Genomic DNA, 13,043 nt, shown 5'->3' on the forward strand with positions numbered 1-13,043 from the left:
TTCACAGGTGGTGTAAATCTACATTTGTCCTTCTTAGATCTTCACTGAGTTCTTTAGACTTTCACTTTGTTCTCAGCACTGGTCAATAAGTGCTGTCAAAACTCTTCTGCACCACTTATTAAAATATTTAAATGAGTTGTTCAATGTGCACCCAAATCGTGTTTTTTAAAGCCATTAAAATGTGTGCTGTACAATCATTCCACCCTGATAATGGAACAGTTCAAATAAATAAATAAAAGCCTAACGTTTTCCACAACATTCATGTCAATTATGAGTGGATACAAACTTCTGATCACAACTAACCGAGCAAAACTAAAACTAAAACTAAAAGTTTTGAAAGTGCTGCAGTTTTTTAGATTTGTGGGCATGAAACTCTTTTTGCCAAAATATTACCGCTGGGCTCACATACCATTTGTGATTTCATGCTCACTCGGTGGCAAATAGACATGTACTAGCTAGCTATCATTTAACGTACTACTCTTGGTAACAGCTAAGATATCAACTGTTAACTAAAGCTTGACGCTGGTAAAAGTTTCAGAAATGCTAAACATTGAAAAGTCAGCGACACCAAACTGAACTTAAAGCAACAGAACATGTTAGAAACCGAGAGGCTACGACTAAATCTACAGGTTAGGGTCACTGATGGCTCTATGAGATGACTCCCAAAGCTCTCACTCAACTTCTCCTCCTTCCAGGCCAAAAAAATTCAAAAATAAAATCTATAATCTATAGTCTCACTTTTTGCCATTGCTATTAGTCCTCTCTTATTCTTTCTACAAGCTACCAGCCAATTTCTTCCTACTCACATGAATACAAAGAGTACATGAACGGTCAGTGTTGAATGTGTTAACAGGTGTATTTTCGGAACCTTTGTCTGAATAATTTTGTAAAATACAGAAGATTTATCAGGTCGGGTCAGAGTTAAGTTGCACATGATTATGTGAGTGTAGGTTCTCAGTCATTGTGGTCATGGTAGTCTTAAGAGTTGGTGACTGGACATCTTTGGGTGTTTTGAAGATCTTTTACTTTAGAGCTAAAGAAACCTCTTGGAAAAAAATGAAAGCAATCCTGTCGCCTTCTTTTCAAGCTCTTAAGACTACTAAATGAGTACTTCAAATAGCCTTTCAGCGGCTCCTAGTGTAGACAGCCATCAACAGATTCAATTCACAGAAAACTTAAACATGTTGTTCTGCAGCTACTGCAAGCTTTTTGTAGGTTTTGTTTCAGCAAATATACAACCAGAAAGAAAGAAATACTATATTTAGTTATATACATCACACCTGTGTTTTTGCATTTGACAATTTAATATGAGCTATTTAGACGCCTACGAGGGTTAGATATCCTGTTTTTCATAAGCAGAAAAGGTCAGTCCAAATAACATATTTTTTCATTCCCTCCTATCTGTTTAGTCATCTCGTGAATGCTCATGTTGATGTTTCAACACCCCAGAAGTCAATGGGTGCTTCTGAAAAAGATTTTAAGACCTGTCATCACGTTTGCTGCTGTCAGGCGTTTAAATAGCGGTTACAGAGCTGCTCTATAAAACCTCATGTTCACGCAAATTTCCATCAAGCCATCGCTATTGTAAATCTTTGCTGCAGGAGAGGAAGACGGCGGGGAAAGGGCAAGACTGACTCAGCTGTCTTTTCATGTTTACACAAAATAAAAGAGATGAGTAACAAATAAGCAAACAAAGCATGCTGTTTGGATAACTGAAAACACACTGCAGCGCAGATGAAACAAACAGCTCTGCTGGCGTAAAAAACCCCAACAATAACGGAGCCGTGAGCTCACCGTCGTAGTACACGATGGCCCCCACCAACTTGTCCTTCTTCAGCATGGGGAAGAGCTCCAAGGCCTTCGTCTTGCTGAGGACGTAGCTGCTCTTCAGGCACTGGATCCCCGCCACCAAGTCGTACATCTTGATCCCTGCCCAGTAGTAAGGCAACTGCCACCATCTGTGAGGCAAACACAGTGATTTAAGTTCTGTCTACTTAAATATTTGGATACAAAATCTTGTTTTTTGGTCAATTTTACGTCACCACAAAGATGCAAAAATCGATTTTTCCTTCAGACAGGTATTAAACAAATTATAAGCTGGTTAAACAAGGCAGGTTTTGTCCTTACCCCAGTCATCATCAAAACGTGGCTACATTTACTCAAAACTTAGGTTTGCTCAACAAATAGCTACAAAGAACAAAAAGAGTAATAGATGTTGAACCGACAGGCATTTATACACCCCTACTGTAGTCTCACAGAGCAGCTGCTACCCAGGGAAGATGACACAGACCCACTGAAGATGAATCCCCCTCATAAACGCCCATATTTAACCAAAAAACCTTGTTCTAAATCTTACTTGTAAACAGGAAGCATGATGGGTAACGGCGCAGACAGGTGAGGTGCAATCTCCAGCAGGTTGGCTCGCTCATGGAGGGCCTCTTTCACCATCATGTACTGTTATAAAAAAATATATATATATATTTTCCTACTGATGTGCTCTGTTAGTGAGACTGAAATGACAATAAAAGTCTGTTTATCTAATCCAAAAAGATGATGGTGAGAGAGGAGCATCTCAATAAGCCGAAGGTGCAGCACAGAGTAACCTGCTCGTAGTCCAGCTTCATGATGGCCTTCTGCAGATAGCGGACTCCACCGTGGATGAGCTTGGTGCTTCGGCTGCTTGTTCCAGAAGAGAAGTCGCTTCTCTCAACGAGAGCAGTCTTAAGGTCTGGGGAAAATGACACAGCGCCTTAATGATAACGGTATTAAGAAGAGCCTTGTTTCCTTCTTACACTAAAACTTAAACTTATATAAGACCTAAACCTTACAGACGATTAGCTTATATGTCACCCGAAAACTTCAAGGCAAAAAACAAATAAACAGACGGCTCTTCGCTCTGATGAATCCGGTTATTATCAATACAAGTGAAAAATGTTGTTCTGACCTATTAACTTCAAAGTCTGATCTGCGATAAATGAGCTTCATCAGCTCGCAGTGAATCTATAAACCTGTAGGAGTGACGGCTTTTAAATAAGTAAGGGCCACGTCATAAACGTCTGCCACACAGTAATGACTAAACATAAACATGGATTTAATTGCAGCCAACTTTTACAAGCCCAGTACTCTGTACATAATAAGACCTGAAATGAACTTAAAAGTACCAGGTACTGCCACCTAAAGGAAAACCCTAAAGTAAGTAAAGTAAATACTCGTGGATTTAGATGTTGAAAGCAGTGCTTCTATGGATGTGTGTGTAAATCGGTGAATAGGACATAAGCGATATGAGAACCAGTCCATTTTGCACAGTTGCAGAATCTAGAAGAACCTCTTAAAAAACTGAAGCATAGAGTACAGGACCATCATAAACCTTCGACCATGATTCAGTGAGAACACTTCCAAAGCCTAGTGAAACCTGAAAGCAGAGACACCCTGCTGATGGCGGGCTTACTGCGTGTGACAGCGTCTAAGGCACATCCTGCCCCCGTGGCCCCTCCTCCGACAACCAGAACGTCGAACTCCTCTGTGTTTGTCAGCGCTGCGAGCTGCGCCTGCCGAGAGGGGAGCTCATCGATGAAGGGAACCTTCAGCTCTGCTTCTGCCGCCACTTGGGCTAACCGAGCCTGGATGTGACAGACACGCACATGGATCAGCACGAACACAAAGAGCACGAGGCTTTAAAGAGACACGGGCCCTTCGTAATGAATGCGAATCAGCTAGCTTTTCTATGTTAGACGTTAAATTAAAAGAAAACGTAGCAACACTTTCCTTGAGGTGCGTTTGAAACATTATAAGCACACTGCGAGGACATGATGCTTGCACCATAATCACCTCAGAGTGGCATGGGACATAATGCATAATGACTTGCAATCATTTCAATACATTATGCATTTGGATTGACTGTGTAATGAGATTACTGTAAGACATGTTTACAGTATAATAAGCAATGTGGCGGATGGAATATAATGCATGTATGGGAAAACAGTTATGACTTGATGGATGATCATTGCTCTTAATTGGCTAAAAGGAGTTTCTACAACATGCTGAACCTGAAAACCTGCAGATTCTGGTGAACAAACCGGCTGTTTATTATTTTAATGTTGCACAACCCAAGTGACTATACCACATATAGAAAAGTAATTATGTAATTGCAGCACAAATAAGGCTATTTTATGTGAGTATATCCAATATTATACTGCTCCTTTGAGTACTTTATAGTTAGTAAATAAGCAGTTGATAAAATAGGGATAAAAACCTACTGCTCGCCTTTTCTTGAGCTAAATTGTAGCAACACTGCATCTGTACCTGAAAGCTTTTTGACATAGCCAGTTACATTCTTCAGCAATGAAACTGCATGGTAAATGTCACGAAAATATGTGGCAACTTCTGCCACGTAACAACAATTATGACTCAATCAGTCGGGTAAACACCGCAGGGCTTGAATGTGCAACATTTTTTGTTTACTAAACACCTGCACAGGTCGCCTGGTGGGATGCAACCCGTCTCCAAACAGTGACAGTCCAACTTGGACTGGAATCGCTCTTAGATTGGCAAAGATTTACAAATAACTGCTGTCTAATTTATAAATGCAGAGAGATTGCTGCTGCGGTGCCATCAGTCTGAGTCGCAAAACTCTCTTACAATATCATCACTTTCCAATATTGTACTCGACTTAACTGGCTGCCAGCTGGTTATGTTCCTATATAAAAGTAAGGTTGCCGAGCACCTATGGCTTTTTGCGGTTAAACTGCAGTCCTGCAGGAACATCTGTTTCAAATCTATGAGGTTCTGACTGAACTCTGAATGAAAGTAGTTATTATGAATTTCTGTCCATGCAGAAAGCAAAAGATTTACATTGTTTCACTGATTCCCTACACTTGGTTGTTGTATTATTGAAAACAGATTCTATACATGTGCCACTTTAACCCCATTCAGTCAAAAACTGATAGCAGACCGACTCCACCTTATTGCTGTTTTATCGCCATCTTCATGCACCGGTCGATTCCACTGTGGTCTCTGTCTCTGAAGCACCCAGTACAAAGGCAATGAGATCGCAAGTTCATTGCACACACAGTCGTGCTCTGGCCTAAGCAGTTTAACATGGTTGCGTATTTCCCCAGTCGAGTGCTTATGTCACTTTTCCCCAACTTTAAAAAAGTTGATGTTCTCAATCAAAAACCTGCAGAACGTGGCGTTTCACGTAGATGTAGGCCATCTTACTTTCCACCTCACTTGTTTCCAACTTCCTGCTGCTAGCCTGGGCTGCTCTCGGAAGGTCCTGCAGCCCAGGCTAGCAGCAGGTGGGTGACTGCAGGCTTAGACACAGTTAACTGAGGCACATTAACAATTTTTACTACATCACCCTGACGCTTCACTTACGAGAAAAGTCTCTTATTACTTCTCCCATCATCCTTTTAATCACTGATGTTAATTATTTTATGTTGTTGGCTAGCTGTTAATAAATAAGTAATAAGTAGGTAAATAACGACAAGCTGGTGGTGTGGTGCTGGTAACAAAATGTTGCTCATCACCTACAGATATCTTCTTGCAGGGGCTCAGGTTGGTAAAGACTGAAAGAAGTTATTAGGGGACTGTAAAAATGGTCGAGTTACCAAAGTGACTACAGATGGCATTTTTAACAAATCAAATTTTGAGCTCTCCGGCTCAAATCTGAAAATTGTTCTTATGAAGCTACTTTTGGCAGAAAGTGGAATCACAACGTGCTTATGATGTCCCACGACAAGTGAAGTGTTGCTAATACAAAAAAAAAAAAAACAGAACAGAACACATTCCTGGTGCGATTAGTTGCAAATCAAAGAGTGTGGAGGGTTACCACCTGCTGCAGCATGCTGCTCAGCTTTACAAAAATAAAAAATTAATAAAATTAATTCACACTGCAGGCTTTTAACATCGCTTTTGCCCACTGTCTGATTAGCAAAATAATGAATTTAAAGAAGAAATAATCACATCTACAATAAAAAAGAAAACAGCTCTGACACAAGGATGCAGGATTTCTCTTCTAATGAAATATTTATTAATTTTCTTTTTTTTGTTTAGCAGTTCGAGCTAAATGATTGCATCAAGCTGCTTTGAAGCCACCGCGGCATTTGACTTGCAAATACCAGCAGGCGTTTTTGTAATTTAAGCCTGCAGCCGCAAACAAGACCATGATATAATCATTGTCTATTTCTGATGATGCACATAGACAAACACCACCGCAGAATTAAGCGACGGTGTGTGCTCCCAACCCCCCACCTTCCCCAACGTAATCAAGTTAAGTCAAAGAGTGGCGCAGCCAGGCCCACGCTAATAGCCAATCGGCCGCTGTCTTGAAAACTTCTCCAAGCCATGTGCCCTTGCTAAAGGAGACAAGACGGACATTCATCTCATCAGCACTGCAATTACTGGGATTAGAGGCATGCATGATTACAAACTATTGTGAAAAATAATTATATTTCATCAGGGTCGACTTCTTGCTTACCAATCCACGCTTGGTTGAGAGGACGGCGACAGGCAAGAGAAGACATTATCGCACCGGGACACAAAGCAGAGTTCACATTAGGTTGTGCAGTCAAATAAAGCCTGGTATGTAGTTGTGTGGCATGCCTATAATAAGCCTAAAACACGTCATAAAGTCAGTGGGAACAGCTGTTTAGGTTTTTTTTGAAGAAGACAAGCTTGAGACTGGAGGCTTGAATGTAAAGACATCATCTATTCTTATCTTTCCGGCTGTTCTCAAAGATCCTAAATCATCATTTACTGTATGAAGAGTTTTGATGTCGCCTGTGGATAAACACAAGATTCGCAAAGCATCAAATGGATGAAAAAAATAAATAAAAACAACAATAATGCACTTTTTTTTATTGCTCAAAGTTAAATGAAGGAATTGATACCCTGACACGTCTGTTTTTGGCTACATTGGACAACATTAGTAGAGATACAGGCATGAAGTATGGGCTCATTATTAGGACACAGAGACCTACAGTTCCACCAAATGTACAATCCAGGGACCAGGGCTTCTCAAAGTTTTCATGAATGAGCACAAATGAGGGCAACAGAGGATTAAAAAACTTTACTGTTTGTAATCTCTCTGCTTAGAGGATGATGCTTGTATTTCTGAGTGACGCCTGGAGCCTACTTGTCCAAGAAGATGCTTCCTTGCTGTTGTTCAGAACTACAGTTCCTCTAACGGCCACTTGAGGCTGGCTACAAAAGTGGGTCAATCCTCACATACTTCACTGAACAAGTAAGGCTAGTCGGAGCAAACATATTACATGTTAGATTTTAACCCTTTGTGGATCGTTTCATCCTTCCTTTTGGCTAATGGACGCTTTTTTGTAAGGTTGCTGCTGTGCTTTGGATCATTATCCTATTACATGACATAATTTGGCCAACATTTAGCTGTTGGACAGATGTCTCACATTTGACTGTAGAATACTTTGGTATACAGAGGAGTTCATGGTCGGTCAGCTTAATGACTGCAAGATACTCTGAGGCTGCAAAACAAGCCCAAATCATGACCCCTCCACCACTGTGCTGACAGCTGGTATGAGGTCTTTTTGTTGATATGGCACATTTATGAAGTCCTGTGATTTGTTGAGATGTAACTTTGCAAGCCTAAGCTGCACAGCCAAGTTCTTTTTTTTTTTAGAGATAAGAGGCTTTTCCTGTTCAACTCTCCAAACAGGCCACACTTGTTCAGTCTTTTTTCTCATTTTACTGTCACGAACATTTCTTCGTTTTTTTGCACTTTCTCCAAGTATTGCATGATCTGACCTTGGGCTTAATTTGCTGGGAGGTCTGTTAGTAGGAATATTGTGGCATTGAGTTAACACACGGAAGAATTTATGCACCTTCAGAGGTGCTCACATTTGCAGATGAGAAAATAAAGTGAATTTGCTTAGCAGCACCTGGCTGTTGCTTAACTTCTTGATTTCTATGGAACCAGTGGCAGTGAACTTTCTTTCTTCTTCAACACTACATGTATGATTCATGACCGTGATAAAAACTGTGAATGAATTAAATGTACAGCGGAGGATTCTTGCGAATTACCAGGGACCGCCACTGGCCTGCAGGCCACACTTTGAGAACCGTGGCTTTGGCCTAACTTTCAGTCTTTATGCTAAGTTTGTTGGTTGTTAAAAGTAGCTTCATATTCAGAGAAGTGACATGACAGTGGTATCAATTTTCTTATTTAACTCTTGGAAAGAGCATAATAATGAGAGGGGGGGTCAATATTCCCATTATAGCAAAAAATAAAAAATGCTAGTGACAGGCACTTGACTTTTATGTTGAAAAGCCAAATGCTAAAATGGCCACACCTCCATGGCGAGTGGGTAGGCAGTGAACCAGTGGAGGAAGCAGAATGTGAGGGTGATTACTTCCATTTTACAGCCTAACAACACTGTAAAACCTGATGCTGCTGTGGCCGATTATACTATTTGTAATCACCGTTTCTGTGCAGCTCAAGGTCCAATCACGACCTCCTGCACAGCAGCAAGTGAAGCATCAAATACAAAGACTGAAAACACACCTAATAGACCTCAAACACATTCCAACATCTAGACAGGACATGCCCTGAATGGCACTCCCTTCCTAAAAAACAGATGTCTGCCTCTTCTTTTTCTTTTGTTAAGGAGAAGGAGCTCTCACAAACTATAAACTATTCCATGCAAAGTGAAAGAACATCTGCGTGGATGTCCTAGCCAAAAACAAAACTGAAAGCAAACATTTGTTGGAGCGAGTTTTCTTCTTACCTGTGTCTTTCTGTACTCGATCAGCTGTGACAGGCCAAACGCCGTGGCAACCGCCCCACCGCCTACAAGGGCCGTCCGTTTCAGAGCCCTCCTGAACGCCATCGGCCCTGCAGTGAAGGTACAGGGCAGGACAGAGACAGAGAGAGAGTAGAGACACCTGGGTTAGCAGGCTTTTGACATGCCAGGCATGCCAGTCTGTGAGGTAGTATGCAGATAAAGGGAAGGTGGGAGGGTCCAAAAGCTGCAAGTCAGGATGAAAGAGACAAGTTTATTCGCCATGTGACATTTAAAGTATCGGAAAAAACAACTGGCAAAATTATCAATAAGGAAAATACTGTTAGCTAAACCTCCTGAATGGAAAAATTATTATGTGTATCCAGCAGAGCAGGATTAAATGGTAAATGTAATTGTATAGTGCTTTACTTGGTCCCTAAGGTCATTCACACACTGGTGATGGCAAGCTACATTGTAGCCACAGCCATCCTGGGGCGAGGCTGCCGGACACTGGTGCCACCGGGCCCTCTGACCACCCGTAGGCAACGGGTGAAGTGTCTTGCCCAAGGACACAACGACCAAGACTGTCGGAGCCAGGGCTCGAACCAGCAACCTTGCGATTACAGGACAAACTGCCAACTCTTGAGCCACGATCGCCCGTCAACACATTCAGCACACTTTCATAAGTAACTGCTGCCCAGCAGGGCATTCAAACTGTGGAGGAAAACCAGGAGAGCTGCAAAAACTTCAAGTTTCAGGCGCTCTTCTGAGTCCTGTTAAACATGCAAACACAGACCTGATCCTAGGAAGTCGCTTACGTTGATTTTATCTTTGATGACAGCTGTCATGGCTTTTGTGTTTCTATGCTAGTTTAGTGGCTCCTTTTGTTTTTGAAAATGTGTTTTTGCTATTTTCCCTCATCATTTATTTTATCCTCTGTCAACAGTCTCTCTTTATATTCCACTTCATCTTCTTGGTATTGTAATATTTAGTCACCATTTTTTGTGATGTCTTTCTGTTTCCTTAGTTGGGTTCCTGTGGTTGTCTGGCCCTCCCCTTTTTGGAATGTCATTCTGTTTCTATCGTGTTTCTATGTTTGCTTATTTGCATCAAGTCTGCATGTCTTGTTAGCCATTTCCTGTTTTATTTTGATAGTCTTGTGTACCTCGTATTGAGTTTTACCTTCCCTATTTTACCTGATGTAAGTTGTGTTCCCTGGTGTTTCCCATCTCCCTAGTTACCTGTTGCAGATTTATTTTCAGAGTCTCTCTCTGTTTTTTGTCGCGTCCTCCCCCACATGGAAGTGTGTTTTCACTGTCCAGCACTCTCTGACTTTTCCTCCAAGTAAGTTCCCTGTTAAGCATATTTTTGGCCTTTTGTTTTTAATGGACTGCTAGCAATAAAGCTGTGATTTTATCAAGTCCTGTCTCCTGAGTCTTGCATTGGGATCAACTTCTTGCTTTCCACACTGCTGAACCGTGGCAATAGCAGCTAAAACCTGTTTAACTTCAAACAAAGCTAAAGATTATAAGGTGAGATGTGACATGTAGGGTAAACGGACTGTTCTCTCTGTTGAGGTCAGGAAAGCGATTCCGCTCCCTGAAGACCAACACAGAGAGACTGAGGAGGAGCTTCTTCCCGCAGGCGATACGGTCTCTCAATCACACCACCACACAGTCCTGACCCACACATATGGTTCTTACACACACTGGACTTTCTGGACATTGTTTTCACTTCATCACTTAAATCACTTTAAGCATATTTGCACTGCACAAGACATAATGTGGATTGCACAACACTGGTCACTATATTCTTCATTTCCAGTTAATACTTGTACAGTATTTTTTTTTTCTTTAGGTCACGAGCAGTTGTCTAAGCATTTCACTGCATATCGTACTGTGTATGACTGTGTACGTGACAAATAAAAATTTGAATTTGAATTTGAAAAACATGTTCAATTCGATGTGGATCCTAATGCAACGGCTTATTTCTACAACAATATCAGCATTTTTCCTGACCACTCAAAAATTTTTTGGCATCCCACTAAAGGAAAACCACCAAATTTATATATTAAGTTTAAATAACGAAGAAAAAAACACATATTTTTGGAATTTCTAGCTCAGATGAGAGAAGGCATAAAAACTTCAGAAGAAAAAGATCAGAAGACTTACATTAAATGGCCTTGGGGCAGGCCTCTTCATTAGCCTTACATCATAGCGGTTGCCTGGTGAGCTAAATAGGTGATCACTGTTATTTCTAACAAGTATGGATTTTAGTTACTCATATTTATAATATATTTATATGTATATGTGGAACAAAAAGGCTCACTCTCAACCAAGAAAACCCCTGAATGTGAATCCAAATTCCATGTCTACTGGAACATATCAGTAAATCATTTAGATGTCCACAAACCTTTGGCCACTAAGTGTAATTCTACCTGTGTAAAAAGGGACTATAGAAGGAACAGTTTCATCATTAATCTACCCATCGATTACTGCCTAACATTACACGATCATCGGGTGTATAAAATGGTAGCAAATAGTAAGTGCTGATGTTTAACAAAGAAAAAAGCAGCAAATCTCAGCAAAGAAGAAGCAGAACTTTTTAGCATCAAATGCATAACATGCCAAAAAAACATAATTTCTTCAGCTCTCTGACAAAGGAAGTATAAAGTCTAACCAGGTTACATGCAGTAAATAACTATAATTAAAACTCATCTGGTCAGGTTTTACAGGTTACATCAGAGAAAATAATACTTGAAGAAAATGCAACTAAAATTGATCCCCAATGAATATGATGATGTTGACTCTTTAATATTCTGATAATGAGTCTGTGCCGTAACGAGCACGACGTGACACACATTGCTCTGCACGCCGGCCCACGAATTTCAATTCCCATCAGGTGAGCCCCAGTAAAGTATTTGCATTCCTACTGTAACGTACGCCGAAAAACAAGTTTCCAGGGAGCGCAGTGCACCGCAGCAGATTCTAATGCATTTTAATAAAGCAGATGGCCCAAAGGTCAACAAGCAGTTTGCTGTAATTAATGACCTATTACATGTAGCATACCACTGTGGCAGCCAGACATTAGCCACACAAACGCTGTCTTTTATTATTTTTACTGCCAACTTTTGACCAAATTCTAAACTTTACCTCTCAAAACAACAACTACAAATTAATAACAGTATCAACTTTTTTCACACCTATAAGTCAGGCTGAAGTTTGCCTTCTTCTGAATTTTGTTTGGGTGAATTAAAACATGTTCAAAAGACATCAAAATCAAACAAACAGTCATTTTGCTTGAAGTGTCCAGTCCCAGTCTGCATTTTATCTTCTAGTTATTACACCACGATGTACCAAATAGGCATGGACTCTACAGGGCTTCAAGCAGTCTTTGAAAAAAGATTTTAGTCGAAGTAAAGCTTCTGAACCTTCACGTCAAAATGAGCCAGCTGATGCGGTGTGGTATCTAAACAGCGCCTCCCTTTGAAAGTTTCCAAGCAAGCCTGGATGGAAAGAAGCCAAGGGACACACCCAGAGAGAGTACATCAGTAAATGTCATCTTAGTTGTTGACTGGGTTTAACTATTAATGGCGATCGTGGCTCAAGAGTTGGGAGTTCGCCTTGTAATCGGAAGGTTGCCGGTTCGAGCTCCAGCTTGGTCTCGGTCGTTGTGTCCTTGAGCAAGACACTTCACCTGTTGCCTACTGGTCAGACACCAGTGGTGCCAGTGTCCGGCAGCCTCGCCTCTGTCAGTACGCCCCAGGGTGGCTGTGGCTACAATGTAGCTTGCCATCACAAGTGTGTGAATGGGTGGATGACTGGATGTGTAAAGCGCTTTGGGGTCCTTAGGGACTAGTAAAGCGCTATACAAATACAGGCCATTTACCATTTATTAGCAATTACCCAACAGCCAGATATCAATTAACAAAGCACAATTTCGCTATGTTAACTTTAACTAGGCTAAATTACGCAATCTGTGTGAAAACCTGCATTAAGACTAGGTGAGTCTGACAAATTTAGCTCAGTGTGCAATTTATTGCCTCCAAAAGTCCAGCAGGGGGCGACTTTCCTACTTTCAAAAACAAATCTGACAGCCCTGATACGTCTTCCTTGACCAATGGCCTCAGTAAGCACTATTCTAATATGTTTATGGTCCCAATCACAAGTTTAAATCATTACTTAAAAGAACATGATGCTAATTTTGAAGATTAAGGTCCCATTTGTGGTCCACATAATGTGGACACCAACAAAGTGACGATGAAAATAATTAGCCTGACGTTTCACAATGAGACCA

At 41.0% G+C, this 13,043-nt stretch overlaps 1 protein-coding gene across 2 annotated transcripts in view; it reads right to left on the minus strand.

Moving 5' to 3' along the window:
* Nucleotides 1-13,043, minus strand: part of gpd2 (glycerol-3-phosphate dehydrogenase 2 (mitochondrial)) — a 35,992-nt gene that overhangs the window by 21,619 nt on the left and 1,330 nt on the right. Inside the window, exons 2-6 of one of the 2 annotated variants that reach the window (XM_082525021.1) lie at nt 8,754-8,860; nt 3,449-3,620; nt 2,604-2,728; nt 2,357-2,454; nt 1,795-1,958 (exon numbers count right to left, since the gene is read on the minus strand). In XM_082525021.1, coding sequence (XP_082381147.1) covers nt 1,795-1,958; nt 2,357-2,454; nt 2,604-2,728; nt 3,449-3,620; nt 8,754-8,855 — 661 coding nt within the window. In that variant the 5' untranslated portion in view covers nt 8,856-8,860. The other variant, XM_082525022.1, reaches the window with a different exon arrangement.

Source organism: Aulonocara stuartgranti (genome assembly GCF_965226115.1).
Source record: "Aulonocara stuartgranti genome assembly, chromosome: 23".
Lineage (NCBI taxonomy): Eukaryota > Metazoa > Chordata > Actinopteri > Cichliformes > Cichlidae > Aulonocara > Aulonocara stuartgranti.